Genomic DNA, 25,580 nt, shown 5'->3' with positions numbered 1-25,580 from the left:
GCCTTTTTGGGTGTGTGTGTCCCCACCCCCTAAACCCCGTGTGCAAATTAGTACAGCTCCAATCTGAACCTGGTTTGATTACTGCAAGCCTACACCCACTACACCCATTTGGGAGTAAGCTCCATTAAACACAAATATTTGCTTCTGAATAGGTATGTATGCCACAACACTGTAAGTTAACAATATGGTGACTTCACCTCTGCAAAGTTTTCACATTTTACATTTGCCATGGGGTGAGATTTTTTTAAAAAAAAAAAAACATACCACATACTGTGTAGTAGTATTTGTGCAAAATTACTTTTGTTAAAAGAAAAAAACTGTTCCCTGAGCGCCCCCAGAGCAGTTTTTCCTTATAACAGTTCTGAAGCGGTATCTGATTTCAAAATAACCCAACAGAGGAAAGCTGCATCCTGGTTGCTTGGAGGAAAGGAAGTGCAACAGGGTACAAGAGGAAATGAGGTCTTTACAACTATGGAAACTCCAAGAACTACAAAATGAGACAGAAGCTGGAAGGAGGTAATTTGTGAATTCAGTGCTGCTCATGAGTGGAATTTTTTCCAGCGTCCACATGGTACATTCTTAATCAAAATGCCACCTCGTATTCCCCGCTCCTTCCAATTTAAACCAAATTTACAATTCCTGCTAAGTGTGGGGTTCTCCTCCCCCATTTATTTATCAGGTTTTCTAGGAAGCCTGGATAAAACTGGATTAAAGGGGGAAATATGGGGTGCCATTTTGATGAGGATGATGTTGTGTGGATGCAACACAAAACATGCATGCCTGAGCAGCACCACATCCACAATAAACAGCTGTGTGGAAGTGCCCTAGAAGAAAGATAGCAGAGAAGTTGGAAGAAGAAACAAAATAAATATCACTGAGTGTGATTTTTTTTTTATAATTCTCATAATTAATATTTCTACCTAGGAAATAGTTCAACCTTCCTTAAAAGCACTACGCATGTGAAAATCAAAATGGGGAGAGCGTTGTCTGGTGCAGCAGTCCTAACTTCAGTTATCCAGATTTCTTGGGAGGGGGGGAACTATCACATTTGCGCAGATAGGGCATTCATTCCCACAGTGGCAGACAAGCAATAAAAACTCCAGTTGTGTCGCTTTGTGAAAACGTACCCTAAACAATTCATTGGAAAATATTTCTCTTAGTACAAAAAATGGACGAACTAACAAGAGACAGGTGTGTTATAACTGGGAAAGGGGATGTTGGACAATATGAGTTGTATGCAAATAACATCTGAAAGACATTCCTATATTTGGTAAATATGTAAAAGAAGCAATGAGAAGGATACTTCCTCTTGAATCCATCATGAGAAGAGGAATATTGTCTCCATAGGAAGTTCCTTGTTGAGGTAAGCCTCATTTCTTCTTATTTTATTTTATTAGTATTAGTATTTTGTACGCCTTATAGCAACACATAATGAATTCTACTGCCTTTTAGTATTCCTGTACGCATATAACCTTTTTAAAATAAGTGCAAGTTATGTTTTTTGACATTTCCAGTGATATTTGGGATTAAGCCGGGGAGCGTTCTTTACGTCTGTACAATCTAGGAAATATACCGATGTTTCCTTTTGTTGCTCACTTTAATTTGTTGGGTTTTTTTGCTTCAGAATTGCCATCTTGCACATAATTTTGCTTGGGTTATATTTATAAATGCATATTTGAAAGTCAAGATCCACTGGAATAAATGGGACTATTTACAAGCATTATATTTTAGTCAAAGGAACTAATGTTTCTATGTTGCTGTTTATTTTGAGAGTAGGTAAATAATATGTAACAAGGGCTATGTTCTAGACTCAGATTTGACATTGAATTATTTTAATTGCAAATTTGATTCAGTTTTGCAGTTGGTTAATTGGTGCTCTCTAACTTGGAACATTTCCTGCTCTTTTAGTGACCGTAAAATGGAAACCATGGAGAACAGAATCATTCTAGAAGAGTTGCTGATGAAGAAGTCTCAGCAAAAGAAAAAAATATCTCCAAATAATTACAAAGAACGACTCTTTGTTCTTACGAAAACAAGCCTTTCCTACTATGAATATGACAAAGAGGTGAGAAATAGATTTCTTAGAATGCAGTGTAAGCGGGTAAGAGATTCTTGGGTATTCAACCTCTGGCTAACACCTTTTCATGTTATGTATTCCTTCTTATGGGTGTTGGAAACTTTCTCCCTACTTCCTTATATGTTCTTAGAAAAAAGGAACCAGAAAAGGATCAATTGACATTAAGAAAATTCGATGTGCGGAGGAAGTGAATCTAGATGAACCAGCCCCGCCAGAGAGGCAGTATCCCTTCCAGGTAAAACTGTATACAATAAAATATTTTCGGTAGCAAATTCATATTTTGCTGGATGGTGCCTATAGTTTGAATGCCCCTCCAAAAAGAGAAAGCCCTGCCTCAGCATGTTGATGAATATATACTGGTGGCCCAAGACGTTTCAGCCAAAAGACCTCCTTCAGTGGCTTGGTATACTTGTTCAGATATCTTGAAAAAAAGTCTCCTCCAATAACTTAAATGCAGCAATGCTGAAAGGAAGCCTTTACCAGATGTTTTAGCAAGTGTGTTGTTATGAGTTTAGGGTGGGTAGACTGTATGCCTGAGCCCCCTTTAATTCCTGGATCCAGCACGGATTCAAATCCTGGAATAGGCAGGCTAGCTTCCTAGTGAGGTAATGGTCCTCTAAGTATGGGCCAATGAGGTAACAAAAGAAGTGGCTCTGTGCCGGATAACAAATAGGTGGGCCATCCTCCTTCAACTCACTGGTAGGCAAAGGCCAGTGCTGGGAGTTGGAAAAGAGAGAGCTAGAAAGGAGAAGGGGCAGGCAGCAGGCTGGGCATTTGGGAGAGACAGAGTCATGCCTGATTCCTGTTTGAATCCAAGGAAGAAGAAAGACCTTTTTGGGGTGTTAATGCCGTTAGCCCTTCCATCGTAGGCTCAGGTTGTATATATGTATAAATAAACCATACATCCTAAAAACACCACAGTCTCCGTTTCCCCTCAGTCCCGGGAAACTGAACCGAGGGCAAGCACCTGGAACCTTGCACTGCTTGGAAATTGGGATGGCATGCAACAATATAAAGCCATCTTTTTGGAGATTTGCTTGGTGGATGCTTCCTGGTGTGTTTTACGGTTTGAATGCCACCAAATGACTTGTGATTCGGAGGAAATGACCAAAAAGTTAACATCATCTAGGAGATGAATTATTTGGTTTCCACAGAACTTCTGTATTTGGAGCACCCTTTCTAGGGCAGTGGCCTGTCTTGTTCCTAGCCAGATAATACTTTGCTGCAAAGTATGCTTTGAAAGATCATTTGAGGCATAGGGAGCTGTTTTAAACTCATTTCTGCTGTTATTATGATAAATGCTGGGTGTAACGCTGCTTTTTGATGACATGTTTTTGTTTTATTTGAATTTTTGGGCTGATAATATTTTTGCTATTGCGTCTTATCATTTTATTTTTTATTTTTATGCTGATATTGATTCTGGATTCAGATCTAAACCCAGCTCAGACTGATTTCCCAAATATACACATTCAAATCTGTTGTATGCACAGCTTGAATTAATTCATCTACCTCCCCCGCCATGCACTGTAATTTATAACTCTCTGCACATGGCAGAGTCTGAAATTATACTGGTTTCACCCATATCACGCATGAAATACACCAGCATCTGGCAGGCCAGCAGTGCATTATTTATTTTAGTGCACAGTAACTACAAAACTGTTTCCTCCTATGCATAGATTGTGTACAAAGGTGGCCTCCTGTATGTTTTCTCTGCAAATGAAGAGAGCCGGAGCCGATGGCTGGAAGCTTTGCATAAAGGTAACAAGCTGTTTTATCAGACTCTGAGGACTCTTTAACGTTTAACAGCTAACCTGAAAGGATTTCCATTCCAAATACAGTCGTGCCTCAGGTTAAGAACTTAATTCGTTCTGGAGGTCCGTTCTTAACCTGAAACTGTTCTTGATCTGAAGCACCGCTTTAGCTAATGGGGCCTCCTGCTGCCGCCGTGTGATTTCTGTTCTCATCCTGAAACAAAGTTCTTAACCCAAGGTACTATTTCAGGGTTAGCAAAGTCTGTAACTTGAAGCGTCTGTAACCTGAAGCGTCTGTAACCCGAGGTACCACTGTAGCATAATGAAACTTGGCTGACTTAAGGAAATTGATAGTGCCTTTGTGAGAAAGCTCTTTACAGACCAGCTTGAAGAAGAAAACACGATGGGAGGCTTGCAGAGTTCAGTCAACCAATTGAACTTTTTTTTTTTAGCAGATTAGCCGCTTTGAAATTGAAAACTAATTTTTGTAACAATCTAAATGGCATATTTGTTTTATGGTGGCTGGCTAGTCTTTAGTAGGGCCGTAGCTAGTGGATGGTGAGGTGGGACCAGTGGCGTAGCGTGGGGGGTGCAGGGGGGGCCGGCCGCACCGGGCGCAACATCTGGGGTTAGGGTAAATCCACGGGTTAGGGGGCGCAAATTCACGGGTTAGGGGGCGCAAATCCACAGGTTAGGGGGCACAAATTACTTTCCTTGCCCCGGGTGCTGACAACCCACGCTACGCCACTGGGTGGGACCCTGCCAGGGGCGCAGGTGAGGGGGGCCCCTGCAAAATCGGCTGCCAAGACCCTCCACCAGGTGCCCTGTCCAGCCTGCCTACTCTAGAGTCACTTGTCTCTCTCTCTCTCCTCTCGCACACCCTCCTTCAAGGGTGTCAAGTTGAATAAAATATATGGGGGGGCAGGTAAGTACCACCCTGTATAATCGAGATAGAGCGCATGCTTGCTAATTGAATGGCAATGCCCATTAATGGGGGGGTGCGGCCTTCTCAAATATTATAGGACGAGGCGAAGGAACCCCAAGGAGCTGGCTCCCATGCCCTCCTCCCTATTAAAGTGGGTTGCTCCTCACTTTATGCAACTTCACTTATGCACGCAGGGGCCCGGAAAGTAACCCGCACATAAGTGGGGAGATGCCTATATACCATCATCTAGGTCAGCCTTCCCCATCTTGGTGACCTCTATCTGTTTCAGCATCCTTCAATAAGAATTCATTACAAAAAAAGAATTCATTACAAGGTGAAGTAAGTGAGGAATTGAATGGGTGCAAGGGGCATGGTTGGAGGAGAGGCAGAAAAAAGAGCCAATTTGTCTGTGGCTAGGGGCACAATCTAAGGGATGCGGGTGGCGCTGTGGGTTAAACCACAGAGCCTAGGACTTGCCGATCAGAAGGTCAGTGGTTCGAATCCCCGTGACGGGATGAGCTCCCGTTGTTTGGTCCCTGCTCCTGCCAACCTAGCAGTTCAAAAGCACGTCAAAGTGCAAGCAGATAAATAGGTACCGCTCAGGCGGGAAGGTAAACGGCGTTTCCATGCGCTGCTCTGGTTCGCCAGAAGCGGCTTAGTCATGCTGGCCACATGACCCAGAAGCTGTACGCCGGCTCCCGCGGCCAATAAAGCGAGATGAGTGCTGCAACCCCAGAGTTGTCTGCGACTGGACCTAATGGTCAGGGGTCCCTTCACCCTTTACCTTTAGGGGCACAATCTGGATGGTTCTGCCAGGGGCGCAAGATCACCTAGCTATGGCTCTGGTTTCTATCATACATAGTGTATATGCCTGCACCACAAGTTCAACGTCAGTGCTTCTTTGACATTCTGAGGGCTGATGGACACACACACAGCTCCCCTGTTCATTCCAGTGGAAGCAGAAAGCTTCATAAGGACGGGCCAGAGCATCTGCTTTGCATTCGGACAGCCCCAGGATTTTCTGGTAGGGCTGGAGGTATCCCCTGCCTAAGCCCTTGCAGAGCTACTTTGAGTGTAGGTAGCACTAAGCCCGATGGATCAATGTTCTGACTTGGTATTTATTCATGTAATTTACACCCTGCTCTTCCTCCCAAAGGAGCCCAGGGCACCAAACAACAAATGACGAAACGTCTTTACAAACCCCTTTGAAACAATACAGATGCAGGCTGGGAAAGATCTCAATTTAAAAGGCTTGTTAAGGCACACACACACACACATGCGCGCGCGCACACACACACAAACACACACGTGTAAATAAGGCATTTCCCATGTATGTAAAACTGCTCCCTTCATGAAAGAGAATGAGGAAAGCCAGCTCAGGTTGAAGTTCAGTATGAGCAATAAAAAAAGCAAGAAGTTGGATTTTATCTGTTGCTTTTACCTTTGCTTTTGTGTCTTATTTTATGTTTATGCTGTACATTACCTTGTAATTAAGGTGATGTAAAGTGGTATATAAATGCTTTAAAGCAACAGAGGACTCGGGAGCTCTGAACCAGAGGCTAAAGCTACAATCCCGTATCTGCTGACCTGGGAATAAGTCCCATTGAAGCTTCCTTTTGAGCAGAACGTATATAGAAGTGCAGTGTCAACCATTTCTAAACTGTTAGTACAGTTAACACTGCACTGATACACTCAGTTAAGGCTGGTCCACAATATTGTGCAGCCTGAGCCGAAAACCAAAATGAAGTCCCTCCTGTTCCATGAGCAAAAGTTGACCGGACCCCTGGCTGAATCTTACTTCGAGACTTGCAGCAGGACAACATCTTCCACTCTTTCTGAGTGTAGAAACCTAGGAGGTGCAGGCTAGGCCCTGGGGCAACCACAGCCCTATCCACTATGACCTCGCCACTGGTTTCCATCCCTGAACATTTGCTTGCTGAGGCTGTTGCCTCATCTGCCTAATGGCAGGGCCAGCCCTGACCTCAGTCCATATTCTCAGCATTTGCACCTTGTCCATGTGAATTGGCCCTACATCTGAACTATTAGTCTATATGAGGTTATTGTTTTATAGCAGAAAACATTTTCAGTCTCTTCCTCTCTCTCCCCTGCCACCCCCACCTCCTCTGTTTTCTATGCTTTCCAGAGATTCTGGGCAATACAGATTTACTAAACAAGTACCACAGCAGATTCTATTCCAACGGGAAGTTCCTGTGCTGCAATCAAACCTGCAAAGCAGCTCCTGGATGCATAATCTGGGGAAAGTGTAATGTGTTGTTTCATCTCTTTCTATCATTCATACAATGGAAATTTGAGGCTTTTTGTGCCCTTTCCAATATTATTTATTTTATTTTTATTTTCTTAGGCATTTGCATTTCTTTCTTTCTTTTTACAAACTGCCCTTTCATATAAAATATCACAAGGCAGTATACAGACCAAAACCACACTTTTACAATAAAAGCAACAAAGATGTCAGTAACAGTAAGCCCATGTGAAGAGTGACTGACTGTTAAAGCACTCTGGGAATTGTAGTTCTTGGAGTGGAATAGAGGTTTCCTTAACAGCCCTCAGCATCCTTAATGAACCACAGCTCCAATAATTCTTTGAGGGAAACCACCATAACTGTTTAAAGCATTGTCCTAGTGATTTAAATGCATGGTGTGAGTAATTATTATGGGCGACATTCAACTCAGTTTAGCCCACTGAAATTATTATGATCTATTATTTATTCAATTTATATACTGCCCTTTATCCAAAGATCCCAGGACTGTGTACAACATTAAAAACATAATTGACATAACACAATAATAAGAAACAATAAAACAGTCACAGAAAAAAAATCATAACAGTCCCAATGGTACCAGGGAGCCACCACAGGAAAGGTCCTTTCTTGTGTTGCCACTCTCCAAACCGCTCAGGGAGAGGGGACACAGAGAAGGGCCTTCTTGGTAGTGGCACCCGCCCTGTGGAACGCCCTCCCATCAGTTGTCAAGGAAATAAACAACTACCTGACTTTTAGAAGACATCTGTTTAGGGAGGTTTTTAATGTTTGATGTTTTATTGTGCTTTTAATTCTGTTGGGAGCCGCCCAGAATGGCTGGGGAAACCCAGCCAGATGGGTGGGGTATAAATGAATTATTATTATTATTATTAGATGACAAGTGCAGGGTCTATGTCAGTTTGTATGAGGAGAGGTGGTCCTTAAGGTATTGCGGTCCTGAGCCTTTTAGTATGACTAAGTTAGCGCCATTAATTTCAGTAGGTCTGCTCTGAGTATAACTTTGTTAAATACTGTACCACCCTCTGTATCTGGGGTGTATAATTTCAGATTGCAGGTAGGGGTTTACATGATTGGATGCTCCTGCTCCATACATTCATTCAATCAATCAATCAATCAGTCAATCAATTAATCAATCAAATCCGTCCATATAGAAAACTGGCATATTGGAGGAGAGCGTTCCAGCCTAGCTTTTCCCCTACCACAGACACCCCCAAACTTGGCCCTCCAGCTGTTTTGGGACTACAACTCCCATCATCCCTAGCTAACAGGACCAGTGGTCAGGGATGATGGGAACTGTAGTCCCAAAACAGCTGGAGGGCCACATTTGGGGGTGCCTGCCCTACCACATGTGCTTATTTGAAGAAGAGCAACCCACTTGCAGATGGAAGTAGTACTGCTCAGACTGAGCCTTTCCCAACAGTGAGGGGGGAACCACAGCAAATTTGCTGGAAAAGAAATAAGCAATGCCCTGTTGTTTTTACAAAGCTGCAAATGTCAGTGAGCTGAAGTATTTCCAAAACAAACTATCTGCATGCAAATATTGCTCTCCATCCGAGTTCTTGGCACAAAACATCACTGTTTTGTTTGCCAGTTAATTTGTACAGTTAGATGAGGAGGAAGGAACTTTTCCCAACCACCCTTTAGACTCTGAGGTTTTCAGCACAATGCAGTTAAGTACTGTCTTTTTCAAACAGTTCAGGCTTTTAAAGAAGCGTGTTTATACCATGCTTGTTTAGAGCGTAGGAATATAAATGGATTAGACCAAGGTCCACACTGTAACCCCACAGTTTTCAACCAGATTTTGCTCTCAAAAGGTAATGAGGGAACAATGCAGCCCACTCTGGGATAGTCCATTACTCCTATGGTAATAAACAAAGCTGCCTGATAAGGGTTTTCCAAAGTCTGCTTGTCAGTGGAGATTCAGGGCATTAATTTCACCCAGCCTTTCCCCCCTTAATTCTTGATATAGATTACATTCTTCACAGTGCAAGCAGTGCAGTGAAACCGCTTCCACCGGTACCAGGAACACAGGTGAATAAAACTTTGCCACAGTGAATATGGATTGTTTATATTCTAGATATGCTGCTTCCATTAGGATGAACAATGTGGGACTGTTTGAAAGAAGATGGGCCCTTGCCTCATCTTTCTCTTGGTACAGATGGAAAGAGTAGACTTTTGTAATCACATAAACGGTGAAGGATATTCATGTAGGGTCGTCTTCTCAAAACTTGTAAGGGATCGGACCAAGCTATTCAGAACACACCACGAATAGGTACTAGATAATTTTATTCCAGAATTATTACAGTAAAGAAGATCGAAGGTTATAGCAGAAAGTTAACATGCTTACACATACAAAGACATTTCCTAAAATGGGACTCCTCACAAGAATCAGATTATTAAGAGATGGCCATGAACGTGTGATTTTATAACCCTGCAGCTATCTCTGCCAAGCCCCACAAAGGGTCATTTGTGATATCAAGCTGTTTAGCATCTCTATTGGCCAAGCACAGATAAGACCACCAGACCCACCCCCATTAAGTCAGTTTAGCTGGCATATGCACTGATTCTGCTAATAATCTTGAAACTGAGTCAACTTATTCAGTTTTCATGAGCCAGCATCCTAGCTTAAATGTCTGCTCTGGGCATCTAAAATAGTTCACCCGCCCCTAAGTCCAGGCCAAAACATACAATCTTAGATTATATCTGTGCCAACTCTATACATAGACAGGATTTTCACTGCGTTTGACCATTTCAAGGCTAATTCTGTACTTGCCATAAAGAAATGCAGTGAACTATCAATGACCTAAACCTAATCAGATTGGTGTATCTTTCGCACTGGATCCCCTTGACCATGGTAGTCATTCATAGGCCATCTCTTCTGCAAACCCAAGTGGTAGCTTGTTTGCTTTTTTAAAAAAATAATTTTTATTACCCGACCAATCAAATCAAATCAAATCACATCACATAAATTCCGAATTACAAAGCTGAATTTTAAATTTTTGTTGAGGGGAGGGACCCATATTTCAAGATCCGAAGGGGGATTCTGATCATCTTCTTGCTACTGAGTTAATGTCCAAATCAGTCCAAATAAAGTTCATAATTCTATCCAGTCTTATCTTGCTGTTTCCACATCTCATCTTGTTCGTATATTTTTTCTTTTTTTCTTTATGATCTCTTCTGATAATCTCCTTAAGCAGATAAACACCAATTATATCCTGTGTGGATTTTCCGTTCATCCAGTCCTCGTATCGAGGTGGTTTCCATATATCATCACTTTCATAAATAACATCGCTCTTTCCATCATTAATCTCAGGATCTGTCGTTCTTAAGTCCCACTGAGGAGTCACTCACAATATAAAAACATCTCTTTTCCTCCTCCCAGACTCAAGTCCTCCGACAGAGCTGGCCATCATGGCGACGGTATTTTTAACTGCGTCATTCCAAAGCTCTTAAACTTTCCATGCTCTTCTTAAAACATGCTTTGGTTAGAAAGTTCATCTCCACACAGTCGTAAATCCACAGCTTAAGTCATTAAAACGGCATTTCTGACTTTGGGGGGGGGGGGATTCTTATTTAATCACATAGAGGAAAGAAAGGAAAGTTTTTCCCCCATCCAGTCCCTTTTGCCATACCGGTATCTTCTCATGATAGCTTCTTGTTCCTCCGACTCGTCTTGTTTATCAGAGAACTCTTCTGTTAGCAGTCTTTACTCCCCCTCTTTCCTTGAAATATGTGCATTCGCTTCTTCCTAATTATTCCTTTTGAAGTTCTTGCAGCTAGCGGCGCGGATCAGAGACGGCGTCCAGGAGCACCGAAATCCACAGAAGGGCATTCCGCCTAGTGCCCCCATCCCCACAAATTTGGGGGTGGTATAGGGCACAGCAGGCAAAGGCAGCCCCCCCCCCAATCCTGGGGGGGGGTAGGGAGGCTATTTACTCCCATCACAGCCTCCTAATTACCTCCTGTGGGTCAGAGAGTTGTTATTGTCAGCCATCTTCCGATGCGCCCCTAGTGGCCCCCGGTCGCTTGTTTGCTTAGGGTTGGTTGAGCAAGCACAGGATTATTCACTTCTGCTCTAGACTGTACAGGCAAGTCAGCAAACAGGATGACCCAGGATACAATTTTAATAGTTGTTTGTGACTCTCGACCCCTAGTGCTCTCTTTGCATATACATGAAACATTCATGATAACGTTGTCCCAAATTGTTCAGAAATGGGCAGCATTTTACTCCCAGTGGCCACATGCAGCTGTGAGCAGACACAGGAGTGGGGGAGGGTGCTGTAGGTCAGTGATTAGTTCATAGTTTGTTGGCATCTTATAATTGTACAAATTACAGATACTGATTTTTCTGTTCATGCTGATAAAAGACCTTCCTTAGCCACAGTTTAAGGATTAATGAGGTTATGCTTGTAAAGTACACTGGGCACTTGAAAAGCGCTGTGTAATTTGTTGTTGTTGTTGAAACAGCAATGATTTCTTTTTCTTAATTCTCTGTGTGGCCTATCTTATGTTACCGGCTTTCAGAACAACGAGTACAACCATCAACCTCCAGGTCAAACACTTCACAAGTCATTTCTGAAAGAAGCAGTAGCTATTTATAATTATGAGCCAAAAGGAAACTCTGATGTTCCTCTTGTGAGAAACAATAAATATTATGTTATGAACGATGAGGCTCCTGATTGGTGGCTCGTGAAGGATTTGGACGGGTAAGTTTTCTCTGCATTGTTTAGAGAGATTTCCATATTACTGAGGTATAGTTTTCATATTCTTTTAGCCAATGTACTCAAAAGAATTCAAACAAAGAATTACCTCAGTTTAACAAACAACCCCACTGTGTTATTTTGTTAAAAGCTTGTCTAATGATCAATTTGGATGGTGCATGAACTGAGTATGTTTCCATGGACGGTTGATGGTCTTGGACTAGGTTCAAATCTTAGCCTAGAACTCCATGAGACTTTGGTTCATTCAAAGTCCTTCTCAGCTAATCCACCTCACAGGGTTTCTGTGAGGATAAAATGGGGAGAAACCATATGTATGCTGTCATACAAACAGCAAAGGTTATTTATGAATAACCATGATGAGTACTTGTGCATATGATCTACCTACATCTACAACATGGGAAGTGCTTGTATAAGAATTGGAGTTCTCTGAGATTGGAAAAATTGCAAGTGCCAGAGAGGTTAGCTGGCTGTACATGCTTTGACTTGTGCAGTCCTATCAGCCAGTGGAGTAATCTGCTGTTATGCCAGAGTTTACATTGATTTTGTCCCAGCAGCAATGGGAAAAGCCCAATCATAATAAAGAGGTAATAAACCAATTATGATACCCACTTCCACAAAGACACTAGCAACATCATGACTATCCACCAACCACATTGCTGCCCCTGATACCACATGGATGGAAGGCACCAATTATCATGCAGTACCAGCAGAAACACCATGGCAACTTCGTGTCACCTGGTCCCTGTTTGTTTCATTTTATTGCGCATCGTCTTCCTTCCAAGTGCTTCATGTAGGTTTTAAAAAATAACCTTTTTTGTATTTTTCATTTGCAGAAATGAGGGCTTTGCACCCCGTGTCTATTTGAAGGAGGTATCCCAGGCCACTGAAAAACCAGGGTAAATCACCATCCATTTTGACTTCCATATTCTATGCTGAATATACCAAAGAGAGAATCCATATAATTATTCTGTGAAATCAGGAGTGACTAGGCTGTGCTCCCTCAGATTCAGTGAGAAACATAGGAAACAGCCTTATTCTGAGTCAGATTGTGGTCTTTCTGGCTCACTATCACCTAGGTGTAGATTAATATCAGTGTTGCAGTTCTCCTGATGACCGGGGGAGTAAATGGAGAACTCATTGTGCCTTTTTTGCATTTGCAGAAGAAGCGTCGATATAGCTAAAGCGTCATCAACTGAAGAGGAGGAAAGCATTGCTAATAATGAGTGAGGCGGATATTGGGTGTGGTTGATCATTGCACAATGCATGCACAATGCATTAGTTTAAGTATTCAGTGCAGGAAGACCTTTACTACAGGATAGGCAAGCAGAGATATAAATGCCCTGTCCTGCTGGCACTGATATACACACCACTACTGCTACTGCCAGCTTCCCCATGCTTCTGTCTGTGCAAACATTATTACTGTTTGTTGTGTTTGCATCCCACTCTTCCTCCTCCATCTAAAGGGTTTCCAAATCTCCCATTACACCCACACACACCCCAGACCAGTCACAATCGTTTTAGGTGGTGCTAGAAAAACTGTCATTTTCCCATCTCATCTGAACATTTTCAACATGTAGATAGCAATACTCTGTTGTAAGGACTGCTGAGGCACTTTTCAGCAATTAGGAAAATTGTAAGGATATATGAGATAATGTCCGTGAAGCATTTGGGGTGGGGGGAAGCGATGTATACATATATTCTCTGTGGTGTGTGTGTGTTGCGGTACCAGCATTAAATAAATGTGGCAGCAATCATCCATGCTGCAGTAGTAATTGAAAATTCATTTTCAAAGGAGTTTAAGCCTTTAAAGGTTTCACAGAAGTATTTACTTAGAAACTGCATGTAGCAGCCACTGCTTAGTAGATATGTGAGGGTTTTAAAAGTGAGTTTCATAACTTTTTAACCTGTCCCATGGGATGCTTAACAACATGAACATATTCTTTAAGTGATTTTTCAGATAACCTTATTCCAAAATCATGGCATGCTCATTGCGCGGGAGTGATTCTTCAATCCTCGTTCAAATAATGAAAGTGTTACTCCATAATAATGCAATTACACAATAATTGTGTGCTGTGAATGTAATATGTTAGCAATTTCTTTTGTTGCAGTTGGTATGCTGGTAAACTCTCAAGGGCCCAGGCAGAACAACTGCTGCAGCAGAAGGTAGTGTTTAAAAATTCCTACACATTTATTAGGTTTCTGCATTGCCTTTAGCTGCAAGCATTTGCTTTCTTCCTTTGTAATAGTGCAGGCTGGGAGTGTCAGAGAATTCAGTCAGAAACGGAAGTGGAAATTGCCGCTCTTCACATTTTTATCCCAGATCTGGAATGAAAATCAATCCAGTGAATACGATTGGTATTCACTCACAACATGTTTATTTATATATACATATGTATAGCCTACAACCAATACGCCATTAATGACTTTCTTTATACAGAGTTTCAACATTTCCTTTACATCAAAGTGAATGGTATGGAAACAATTATGTCATTGTTTACATTAAATCCATAGCATATGAAAAGAATGATTTATATTATGTTAAATAGCATACAGTGAGATGGATAATGTAGTATTTGGCAGAAACAGAACTTCAGCAGAATGGAAACATCACTGATTGTGCCAAAGTTGAGGTTGGAACTGAAATTGCTGCCTTCTTATATTGCTGCTGCTGCTGCTGCTGTTATATATTTTATACCCCACCTTTTCCCCTGATGATACTCAAGGCAGCTAGTGAGGGCCAGACTATACACGCCCCGTTTGTTGTGCAGCTTCACACTGCATAGCTAATTCTTCTGACGGCAGATGCAGAGAGGCCAGGCTAGATCAGGCTGTGCTCCCAATTAGAACCCCCATCACTGCCACACACCTGCCTGTTCACAATGAGAGTAAAACAAGTCTACTTAATGGCCCTGACACTCCTGGAATTAGAAGACTGTAGTGGAAGAGATGCCAACTCAAAATATTCATTTTGTGTTAACTTTAAAATTTGAGGGCATCAAGAGGGAGTTGAACACTCATGAGACAAGCAGCTGACTCCCCTCCTGCCTCTCCATTAATGGACCCCTGTGAATACCTGAAGAAAATGAACTCTTCCGCATAAACATTATAATTAGACCACAAACTGAATTCAGAGGAAATGTGTTTAGGATGGGTGGCTATGTTATTATTTCTCTTTCAGAGGGCTAAGAGCTTTCCAGCCCTCCTCCCAATTAACATCTTCCATTCTGTGCCTACCCCCCTCAATATTTTTTTCCTGGGGCAAATTAAGGAGTCATGGGACTCAGCTATACAGCTGCAAATAAAAGGCTTTAAGTGTGTTTTAAGTGCAAAATACAATGTGACACTAGATGGCGGTGGTGAGTCTAATGGAAAATTCAGCGTATTTTTAAAAACGCTTTTTAAAAAAGCATTTTCAGAACTTTTTTTTATATGTGTGTAGGGTGAACAATGTACATAAGCATGTCATCTGCCTCTCAGTGTGTTGGTGATGTCCGTCCTTGCATATGGTTTGCTTGCACTGACCCTTGGTGATTGGTAAGGAGCTATACAAAAGCATAGTTTGATGCACTTTTAGAACATCTCTAATACAGCCGTACCTTGGTTCTCGAACGTAATCCGTTCTGGAATTCTGTTTGACTCCTGAAATGTTCAAAAACCAAGGCGCTGCTTCCGGTTCGCTGCAGGAGCTTCCTGACGGAATCCCCATCAGACGTTCAGCTTCCGAAAAATGTTCAAAAACCGGAACACTTACTTTCGGGTTTTTGGCGTTCGGGAGCAAAAATGTATGAGTACCAAGGCGTTCGAGAACCAAGGTACAAGTGTATATCAATGAAACAGGCCTCACATTTTGTGAAAAACTAACAGAGCATCCATCCTCTCAACTACTACAAAGGTTCTCTTCTGGTTTTTATTAAAAGGGGAAGGATGGGGCATACATGGTTCGTAATTCCAGCCACGCAGGGAAATACACTGTATCTGTACTCAGCATAACTTGCAGGTAAGTAGGCGAGGTATATATAATATACCCCTCCAATATAATGTATACCTGATTTAATGTATTGGCCTTCCCTCAAATGTGAACCAAGCTGTACAGTTGCTTTTTCTGGATTCAGATTGCATCTGTGTTCATATATAATTCAAATTAAAGTGTCCCTATTCTGAAGGCTGGTTTCAGTGCTACCTGCTTGTCTATATTAAAGCTCATGGGGAAACGGGCAGAGAGAGTGGGAAGTGGAGAGAGAAATTAGCAGGTATGATAGGAACTGACAGCTTGTGGCAAATAAGTTAAAAGCTACACACATGAAAGGAGAAGAAATTACAGGAGATGAGCAGAAACACTTGGAGACACAGAAGGAAGGGGAAAATATAAAACAGATTGCGCTCTCTACTTAGAGCCTTTGGATCAGCAAATTCTGCTAAAAGAAAAGAGGGGCTGAAGACTCAGCTATACAGCTGCAAATAGAACATTTAAAGTGTGTTTTAAGTGTATTATACAATTGTGACACTAGATGGCGATGGTGAGCTAATGGCAAATTCAATATATATTTTTAAACTTTTTTTTTTTTAAAAAAAGTATTCTCACAGGGTTTTTTTTTTTATATATGTCTAGATTCAGCCCAGGTCATGATACCTCCAGAACCAATGTCTAAACTTGAGGAAAGCTACAGAACTCTGCCCCAAGGGAATTGCTGTAGCAAATAATTTAGCTGTTACCAAAGGGATTAGTTATCAATAGTGAATGATGTCTGTGATAGCCAGGTGATTATGTCTAGCTCCATCGCTGTCTACCACCCTTTGTGACTAGTGGGCCTCAATAATGTTTAGCCCTCCCATGTGGGCTTTGAAAAACCCCTCCTCTAAGAGATTTGGAATGGTTTGTCTTCATTTTTTCCAGAGATAAAAAAGGAATCGTTAAACACTACCATGTCAATGTAAACAACAAAAAACAGTTTTACCTGGCTGAGAATTACTGTTTTGATTCAGTTCCTGAGCTTATTCATTATCATCAGCACAATTCAGCAGGTAAATCGCTTTATCATTTCATGATCTGCATTGTGTTCATGAATGTCAATTTCCCTATTGTGTGTGTTTGCTTTTAGTACAATCCTACCCATGTCTACTTTGTAGTAAGTTTCATTGTGTTCAATGGGTCTTACTCCCTACTAGGTGTATTTGTGATTGTAGTCTAAGAGTGTGAGCTGGGAATTCCCAATCTTCACCTTACTTCATTCTCTGACCAGCTAGGTAGACTTATGCGCAAACCGCTCTCTCTTAGCCTCAGCTTCCTAAAGGCAATACTGGCAGTGCCTAAACATGTTTACTCAGAGGTAAGTCCCATTGTGTTCAGTGAGTCTCACTCCAAGGCAAACTGGGCATAGAATTACAGCCTGAGAAGATTCTACTAAGGCTTACCATTGCTGGTCCTATCATTGGGCAGTGCAGTTGCTGCTTCTTGGCAGCTGTTGTTGAATTTCAAGAAAGGACAGCAAATTGTTAATTATTTATTGGTTTTCTTTTATTATGGAAAGATCCTACATCTTCAAGTGCTGGGTAAATGATAAGGAGAGTGGGTGGCGCTGTGATCTAAACCACTGAGCCTCTTGGGCTTGCTGATCAGAAGGTCGGCGGTTCGAATCCCCATGACGGGGTGAGCTCCCATTGCTCTGTCCCAGCTTCTGCCAATCTAGCTGTTCAAAAGCATACCAGTGTGAGTAGATAAATAGGTACTGCTGTGGCTCAAAGGTAAATGGCGTTTCCGTGCGCTCTGGCTTCTCTCACGGTGTTCTGTTGCACCAGAAGCAGTTTAGTCATGCTGACCACGTGACCTGGAAAGCTGTCTGTGGATAAACACCAGCTCCCTTGGTCTGAAGAGCGAGATGAGCACCACAACCCCATAGTCGCCTTTGACTGGACTTAACCATCCAGGGGTCCTTTACCTTTATATCTATAAATGATAATAACTAGTACAGATCCAGGCAAAAGTAGACAAAGAACATTAACTATATTTGACAATAGCTTTTGATTTCTCCAATTATCTGCATATTTTAGTCACAGTAAATATTTATTCCCCCTTGGAAGTAGGTCATGTTTATTCCCATAAATCAGGGATCAGGAATCTGTGGCCTACCAGAGATTACTGGACCTCAACTCCAACTAGTCCCAGTCAGCACCGCCAGTGGTCAGGGACGATGAAGTTGGGAGTCCAGCCCTACTTAGAAATGCCAGGGTTTGAACCTGGGACATTCTACATTCAAAGCAGATGCTCTCTACCACTGAGCTACAAAATGGATACCTCTTTAAGAGAAGTTGAGAAGACGTCAACAAAGAGGACAAACGTATTTCCATATCCAGGGTCTCATAACTGAGAAGACCCTGTTATGAGTTGCCATGGAGTGTGCCATGATTATAGACAGAACAATCAGCAGTGCCTCTCATGCAGATCTTAAGACACAGGTTCCCTTTCTCAGCAAACTTACCTTATTTGGTGAACTTAATTTCTAGGTATAGTTACAAGACTTCGACATGCAGTGTCCACGAAGGCAAACAAAGTTCCATCCACAGCACCTTTGGGAAAAGGTAGGGGAAAGCCTTTTTTGACTGTGGTAGGAAATTAGTAATAGTTTTCCCAGGAAACCCTTCTCCAACAGCAAAAAAAAAAAAAAAAAAAAAAAAAACCCACACCAAAAAACAACAACATATATATGATCTAATATAACAACTCTTTCTATCAAACTTAGGCCCCTGGGAGCTAAAGCGTGAAGATATTGTCTTGCTGAAGGAAATAGGGAGTGGTCAGTTTGGAGTGGTGCAGGTGGGAAAGTGGAAAAAGAAATACGTTGCTGTTAAAATGATCAAAGAAGGATCAATGTCTGAAGATGAATTCTTGGAAGAAGCTGAAACCATGATGTAAGCAAGGGTTTTCCCTAAGTGACACTAAGTCCATATGTGCCTACCCGTACTTAGGAACTGCAGTAGAGATCCTTCTGACAGTCAGTATCAGCCCTGTCTGAGGCAATGCAGGTGGCAGCCACAGTGAGGGCCTTCTCAGTGGTGGCTCCTGTTCTCTCCATAGAATTCTACCTATTTTGTTGTCATTTTGGCACCAGGCAAAGAGCGCCCTGTTCTTCCAAGCCTTTCAGCCTTAATGTGAGCCCTGCTTATTGTATTGATCTGGCTTTTGAGATCTTGAAGCCCTTTAGTTTTTGTCTTCTGTATTTTAAGATTTTTCCTCCGCTTCCTTTTATGTAAACTGCCCTCGGAACCTTTGTTGAACGGTGATAAAAAAACATTTGCAAGAAATCAATAAACGAAAGGGACAGGCAATATGCAGCTCTCGGGGGCAGAGTGAAGTGTTTAAGCACCCTTTCCCTAATTTTTAATTGCCTCTGTTAAATATTCCAAAGGGGATTGTTTAAACTTTTTGGCAACTGTAGACATAGCATCCGTATCGTTCATGCAATAATTTCAGCTTCAGCTCAATCAGCAGAACACGAGACTCTTAATCTCTGGGTTATGGGTTCGAGTCCCATGTTACGTGAAACATTACTGCATTGCAGAGCATTGGATTAGATCACCTTCTTGGCCCTTCCAACTCTAAAATTATATGATTCGCTGTGGTCTAAACCACAGAACCTAGGCTTGCTGATCAGCAGGTCAGCGGTTCGAATCGCTGCAACGGGGTGAGCTCCCATTGCTCGGTCCCTTCTCCTGCCAACCTAGCAGTTTGAAAGCATGACAAAGTGCAAGTAGATAAATAGGTACCGCTCCGGCGGGAAGGTAAATGGCATTTCCGTGTGCTGCTCTGGTTCGCCAGAAGCAGCTTAGTCATGCTGGCCACATGATCCGGAAGCTGTACACCGGCTCCCTTGGCCAATAAGACGAGATGAGCGCCGCAACCCCAGAGTTGGCCACGACTGGGCCTAACGGTCAGGGGTCCCTTTACCTTTACCTTTACATAACTAAGATAACCATAGGTTTTGTCTGCCCTATCAATGTTTTTAGTATGAAGAAGCATTTTTGTCAGTTATTTACAATATTGTTTGATTAGTGTTTCTTTAGATGAGAAACATTTGTGATGCATATGAATGGATGTTCTGGCCAATATGGGTTATATTTGCACTGCAAACCCTATTGAAGAAAGGGGTGCGGGTGGCGCTGTGGGTTAAACCACAGAGCCTAGGACTTGCCAATCAGAAGGTTGGTGGTTCAAATCCCTGCGACGGAGTGAGCTCCCGTTGCTCGGTCCCTGCTCCTGCCAACCTAGCAGTTTGAAAGCATGACAAAGTGCAAGTAGATAAATAGGTACCGCTCCGGCGGGAAGGTAAACGGCGTTTCTGTGCGCTGCTCTGGTTCGCCAGAAGCAGCTTAGTCATGCTGGCCACATGACCCAGAAGCTCTACGCCGGCTCCCTCAGCCAATAAAGCGAGATGAGCGCTGCAACCCCAAAGTCGGTCACGACTGGACCTAATGATCAGGGGTCCCTTTTACCCTATTTAAGCACTAGCCATGTCAAGCCTTCCTTGAATATATTTTTGATCCAACTAGTATTGCTCAGCCGTTACACTGTGTTATTAATTATTATGTCTTTATGTAGCTTCTGGGGGGGGGACTGAGAATAGACAATAATTGCATGGGTTTCTGGAGGTGCATACAAGTGCCCCGTGTATGTTTATATAAGTGTTAAAATCCAGTACTTCGTTTTAGGAAACTGAATCACCCCAAACTTGTTAAATTGTATGGTGTTTGCACAAAGACCTATCCTATCTACATAGTGGCTGAATACATGGCTAATGGCTGCTTGCTTAGTTACTTAAAAGCCCATGGCAAAGAGCTGCATCCCTTTCAACTGATGGAGATGTGCTACCATGTTTGTGAAGCAATGGCTTTCCTTGAGGAACATCAGTTCATACACCGTGATTTGGTAAGTTCTTGGAAAGCAGAACTTGGAATGGGTGTGGATTTTTTTGTTTTTTAACAACCTGTGGTTGTTTGGGGGGCGGGGGGGTGATTTAGGAGATTCACAGCACTGATCAGCATCACATCTGTTTCTAAGCTGATTTTGTTTCTTGTGCTCTCTGCAAAGGCTGCTAGAAATTGCCTGGTTGATACTGATCTTACGGTGAAGGTGTCCGACTTTGGAATGACAAGGTAAGTCTCAATCTTTAGCGTCAATGGGGGAAAATATTATAATGCTGATTAAAAATACACACATTAACGAGACATTAAAAAATGGCAGCTCTCATGAGAACCTAAGAGGCACCACATTTTCCTACTCAAATAATCTGGAACTAAACTGCAGTCAAGTCTTTCTGTTTTAAGAAACTCATGGCCGGGCTGCTAAGATCAGAGTTGCGTTACTGCTACCAGAATCGCAGACAGCAGCTAAATCAAGGTTTTGAGGTTGTTTGTTTGTTTTAAAAGAAGCTGCTTTCTCCACTGCTTCTTGAAGTAAGGGAGTGTTTAGTGCACAACCCCCTCAGGGTTTTGTTTTTTTGTCTGTCTTCATACAGAGATTGCCTGAACAATGTTTTGGCAATTCTCATCCCACTCCTGGCTTATGTATCAAAATATGGATTGAATCTTCTTAAAATATGAATTAATTTTTAAATACTATTTTGAGATGGATTTTTTAAAAATAGAAACATCTCTGCTTCATAGTGAGCTGTAAATTATTGGGGGGCAAGGCGGGGGGCGGGGGAGAAATTTGTCCATCCATAAACTAGCCTCAAGCTAGTGGTTATCTAAGGATCTTGGGAAGTTTTCATATTGATATTGCTTATAAGAAACATACCGTATTTTTTGCCCTATAGGACGCACTTTTCCCCCTCCAAAAATGAAGGGGAAATGTGTGTGCGTCCTATGGGGCGAATGCAGGCTTTCGCTGAAGCCTGGAGAGCAAGGGGGGCTTCAGGAAGCTATCCGCTAGCCATGGGAGACGCAGCTCTCCCACGGCTAGCGGAGACCTTGCCGGCACCCAGAAGCTTGGGGCGCGCTGAGCTCAGCACGCCCCAAGCTTGGGGCTTCACGCAGTGCTCCGCTAGCCGTGGAAGAGCCGCACGAAGTCGCGCGGCTCTCCCACGGCTAGCGGATAGCAACCTGTTCTGGGGGCTGGGGTCGGGGGAAGCTCGGGCTTCCCCCGCTCCAGCCCCGCACCTGGGGGGGGGGAATTTTTTTTCTTTGTTTCCCCCCAAAACTAGGTGCGTCCTATGGGCCGGTGCGTCCTATGGGGCGAAAAATACGGTACTTTACATTTGCCAGAAGGTTGTTGTGAATTTTCAGTGCACATTCCATGTCCAAACCAGCTTCTACAAAAAATGGATAGATGGGTGGTTTGATAACCAATATTTTGATATTTGTATTACTGGGTTGTAGCCAGCTCAGTTTTACTCAGAGTGAACCTATTGACATGAATAGATCTAAGTTAGTTATGGGTTAGTTCTAGGCCTGTCATTGGGTACAACCATCTGGGTAAACCTCTCAGCAGAGCAGGTTCAACTGAGGTGTCACTCGGATACATCCTTCATTTTGTTCCGTGAAGCCTAAACAGTGAATCTTGCCTTATAGATATGTGCTTGATGACCAGTATGTGAGTTCTTTAGGAACTAAATTTCCCGTGAAGTGGTCAGCACCAGAGGTTTTTCATTATACCAAGTTCAGCAGCAAATCGGATGTGTGGGCCTTTGGTGAGTATGTAATGCAACTATTGAAAATGCTACATGAAGTGAAGAAAAGCCCTTAGATGTTGTTTATCTAAATAAATGGACGGACCTGCGACTGATCAGGCACAGAGTGATGATATAATGCACCCTAAGGAATTCTTCTAGTGAAACCAATAGGACTTGTGCAGGACGCATCCCTGTTGGATTATGCCCAGATTGTGAATGTCTGTATTGTATGGACTTTCTTTGCCATATAGGAAATATAGTTCCAAATGCATGGACAGCTCTTTGTTCTCTTTCTTTTTCTCTCCAGCTTGGCGTTATTTCCTAATTAAGTAGCTCAGTGTCCCAAAGCAATTAAAATGTGGATGTTAACACACTTTTGGAAATTCAGCAGTCTTTAAAAAATATGCAGTCAGATAGATGATCAAATCTAGATAACGCTTCTGCCGAGCCATAGCAGCACTAAACAAAAATCAGAGGAAAGGATACCTCTCAGCAACTAGTGGCAGCAACTAGTACAAGGATGCTGTTTATCAGTTGCCGATTTGTACTGTGCCACACCTTTCCACATCCTGCCCATTTGGACCAGCTGCCAGCATTTGGACCAGCTGCCAGCAGTTCACACAGAGACTGACATGCTCCCTTTTTTGGCCTGTGGATATTTCAAGTGCACTTTGAAAAAAAAAAAAGGTAGCTGTGAAGTCAAAGAGAAGTAGCTTGGTAGCACAAAAAATGCATGACGGAACGAGAACAAGTTATAAACACTTAAATTAGTGAGAGAGGCTGTGGGTTTTTAAACAGCAGAGGCAATTCAGTATACAGCTGGTCTTTCATCATATTTTTACTGTGAAATAGCTTTGGGATATTTTATGAGAAACGATTCATGAATGGAATGAAATAATTAATGGGCATCTTATGCAGAATATGATGCTCCTATATTGAGAAATAACTGTCACACAAATAAGGATGCTTCCAGGCTGTTGCTATTTGGGGGTGGGATTCATTGTCACACCTTGCAAATTCATGTTGCACAATTGAAGTTGATTGAATGGTCTTGCGTAACCAAAATACGACATTCTGCAATGAGGAAAGCGATGGGGGAAACGCAGTGAAAAGTGGGAGATGATGATTGCCTGATGCCTCATCATCTAACATCCCTGCAAACAAATTGGAATGGAACCTCAACAAACAGCAGACGTCTTCTTAACCTGCCTGCAAACTTAGTGCCAACAAATCCACATGAATGCTCAATAAACAGATGGCCCGAAAGCAACCTTTTTTATTTTTTAATGTCCTTCTGGGTTTTATGTACCATGATAATACCTTGTTTTCCTCCACTCTGTGGACATGTCTATAGGAATTTTAATGTGGGAGGTGTTCACTCTGGGGAAGCAACCCTATGAGCAGTATGACAATATGCAAGTGATCGAAAAGATTTGCCTTGGCTATCGGCTTTATCGCCCGCAGTTGGCTTCCCAGGCAATCTATCAAATAATGTACAGCTGCTGGAATGAGGTATGTGCCCTAGTTCACTTGAGGCATGAAAAAGAAAAGAGATTTTACTACCACCACGACCACCCCGCTATTGCTGTCTTTTGCAGCTGTAGGCCTCTGGTTGCGCCTGGACCTTCTCTTGTCAGTAAAGGCTCACTTATTATTTTAATGGGAGAGGACAAACTCCGCACAAGCACAGAACTTGTCACTCCATTGTAGTGAGAAGACTAAGTGTGTAGGAGTCCCACGTGTGTGCAGTGGTTTGGACTAAGGTGCCTGAGTTTAAATGATAATACATCAGAACTGAACAGAATCTTGAATGATTATGGTTTTCATAAAAGCATTATTTTGTCAAAGGGTTTGCTTAAATTAATAAGAGAAGCATTACCTTCCCTGGAAAGCACACACACACACACACACACACACACACAAGCTTCTTTGACTTTTTAAACAGGAAGGCTGTGATGTACAAAAATAAAGCTGTAGTCCTGTTTTTGTAGCCTAGGATGCCTACAAAAAAGTAAATGTGTTTGTGTACCTCTTTTGATTTAGTCCACCTTATTCTTAAGTGCATCAGTAGCTGTGTACCCTTCATTTCACACCTGACTTCATTTTTTAAAAAAAGTTTTAACACCGCTCAAAAAGTTTATGAGTGTGTGGTACTGCTATAGGCACTATTTATAGGTACTGATCCAAAAATACACTCCATGTTTTATTATTATGGCACCTGGATCTAGGTACTGTTCAGACTGGTCACATTTGTGGTGGGCATTGAAGATGGTTCAGGTTCAGAAGGCATGTAAAACAACCCAGGTTTCATCCCCGATACCCTCTTAGATGAAGACTCTCTTCATCTTGGATTGGGAAGACCTTTGCCTAAGACCTTGGAGACCCATTCTCAGTCAGAGTACACAATACTGGGCTAGATAGACCAATGCTATGAGGATGAGCAAGGAACATCACGTGCTCAAAGAGGAGCTTGTTTGACAAAAGTTTCCAAAGACGAAACAATAAATGAAATGTAGATGACCTTCCAAAGTTCTTCATGCTATGGCACGGAATGTTCCCCACATATTAAGGTTCCTACTAGCCAAGGCCTTGCGATGGGTGGTGGAGGAGGAGCTCCTTTTGGTCCCCAAGTGGGTGTGACGCATGGGGTGGTGATATAAGGCAAGGCCTTCTCGGTGATGGTGGTGCCCCAGTTATGTCCATGGCTTTGTTACACAGCTAGAGGAGATCTTTTAGTCCAATTTCTTCTGCTTGCTGTACTGTTTTATTGTATGTTGGTTTTAATTATTGTTACATGTTGATTTTGTGTGTTTTGTATTTGTTAATCACGATAATAATAATAATAATAATAATAATAATAATAATAGCCACCAATCAATGGCAAGTGCTGAGCTGGTTGGTTTCTCCTTTTCATACAGCTGCCTGAAAAACGTCCCACATTTTGCCATCTGCTTTCTCTCATTGAACCACACAGAGAAGATGACAAGCACTGAAGGATTGTCCAGCCTTTTCTTTTGTGAGCCATCTCTAAAATCTGGTTTGGAAACTCTTACCCCAATGATTTATTAAACCAGTGAAACGGCTAAAAGATGAATAAAAGAAATGGCATGAGAAACACATATTGAATTTTTATTTAAATATTCATGGGTTGTTTTTCTTCTTCA

The 25,580-nt window shown here is 42.3% G+C and overlaps 1 protein-coding gene across 3 annotated transcripts; it reads left to right on the top strand.

The window, feature by feature from the left end:
- Window positions 1-129: 129 nt before the first annotated feature.
- On the top strand, window positions 130-25,531 carry BMX (BMX non-receptor tyrosine kinase). 3 transcript variants are annotated; one of them, XM_079972698.1, is made up of 19 exons: window positions 130-152; window positions 1,909-2,065; window positions 2,208-2,312; window positions 3,754-3,835; window positions 6,897-7,016; window positions 9,001-9,062; window positions 11,556-11,737; window positions 12,586-12,648; window positions 12,913-12,975; window positions 13,861-13,915; window positions 15,670-15,749; window positions 16,647-16,774; window positions 18,254-18,328; window positions 18,490-18,658; window positions 20,456-20,672; window positions 20,835-20,899; window positions 22,316-22,434; window positions 23,771-23,928; window positions 25,335-25,531. In XM_079972698.1, the coding sequence occupies exons 2-19, from the start codon at window positions 1,919-1,921 to the stop codon at window positions 25,407-25,409; spliced, it is 1,965 nt and encodes a 654-aa protein (XP_079828824.1). In that variant the 5' UTR covers window positions 130-152; window positions 1,909-1,918; the 3' UTR covers window positions 25,410-25,531. The 3 variants fall into 3 exon arrangements, with proteins under 3 accessions (XP_079828824.1, XP_079828822.1, XP_079828823.1); XM_079972696.1 differs by lacking the exon at window positions 130-152 and adding an exon at window positions 893-1,191; XM_079972697.1 differs by lacking the exon at window positions 130-152 and adding an exon at window positions 894-1,363.
- Window positions 25,532-25,580: the final 49 nt, after the last annotated feature.

This window comes from Podarcis cretensis, assembly GCF_951804945.1.
Source record: "Podarcis cretensis genome assembly, chromosome: 4".
Lineage (NCBI taxonomy): Eukaryota > Metazoa > Chordata > Lepidosauria > Squamata > Lacertidae > Podarcis > Podarcis cretensis.
This window is presented reverse-complemented; position numbering and strand designations above follow the sequence as displayed.

Coding starts and splice junctions, on each gene's coding strand:
- BMX (XM_079972696.1), top strand. CDS start 1,169: ATGGACGAACTAACAAGAGACAG. Junction 1,192..1,908: donor GACGAACTAACAAGAGACAG/GTGTGTTATAAC, acceptor CTGCTCTTTTAG/TGACCGTAAAATGGAAACCA. Junction 12,976..13,860: donor GAAAGCATTGCTAATAATGA/GTGAGGCGGATA, acceptor CTTTTGTTGCAG/TTGGTATGCTGGTAAACTCT.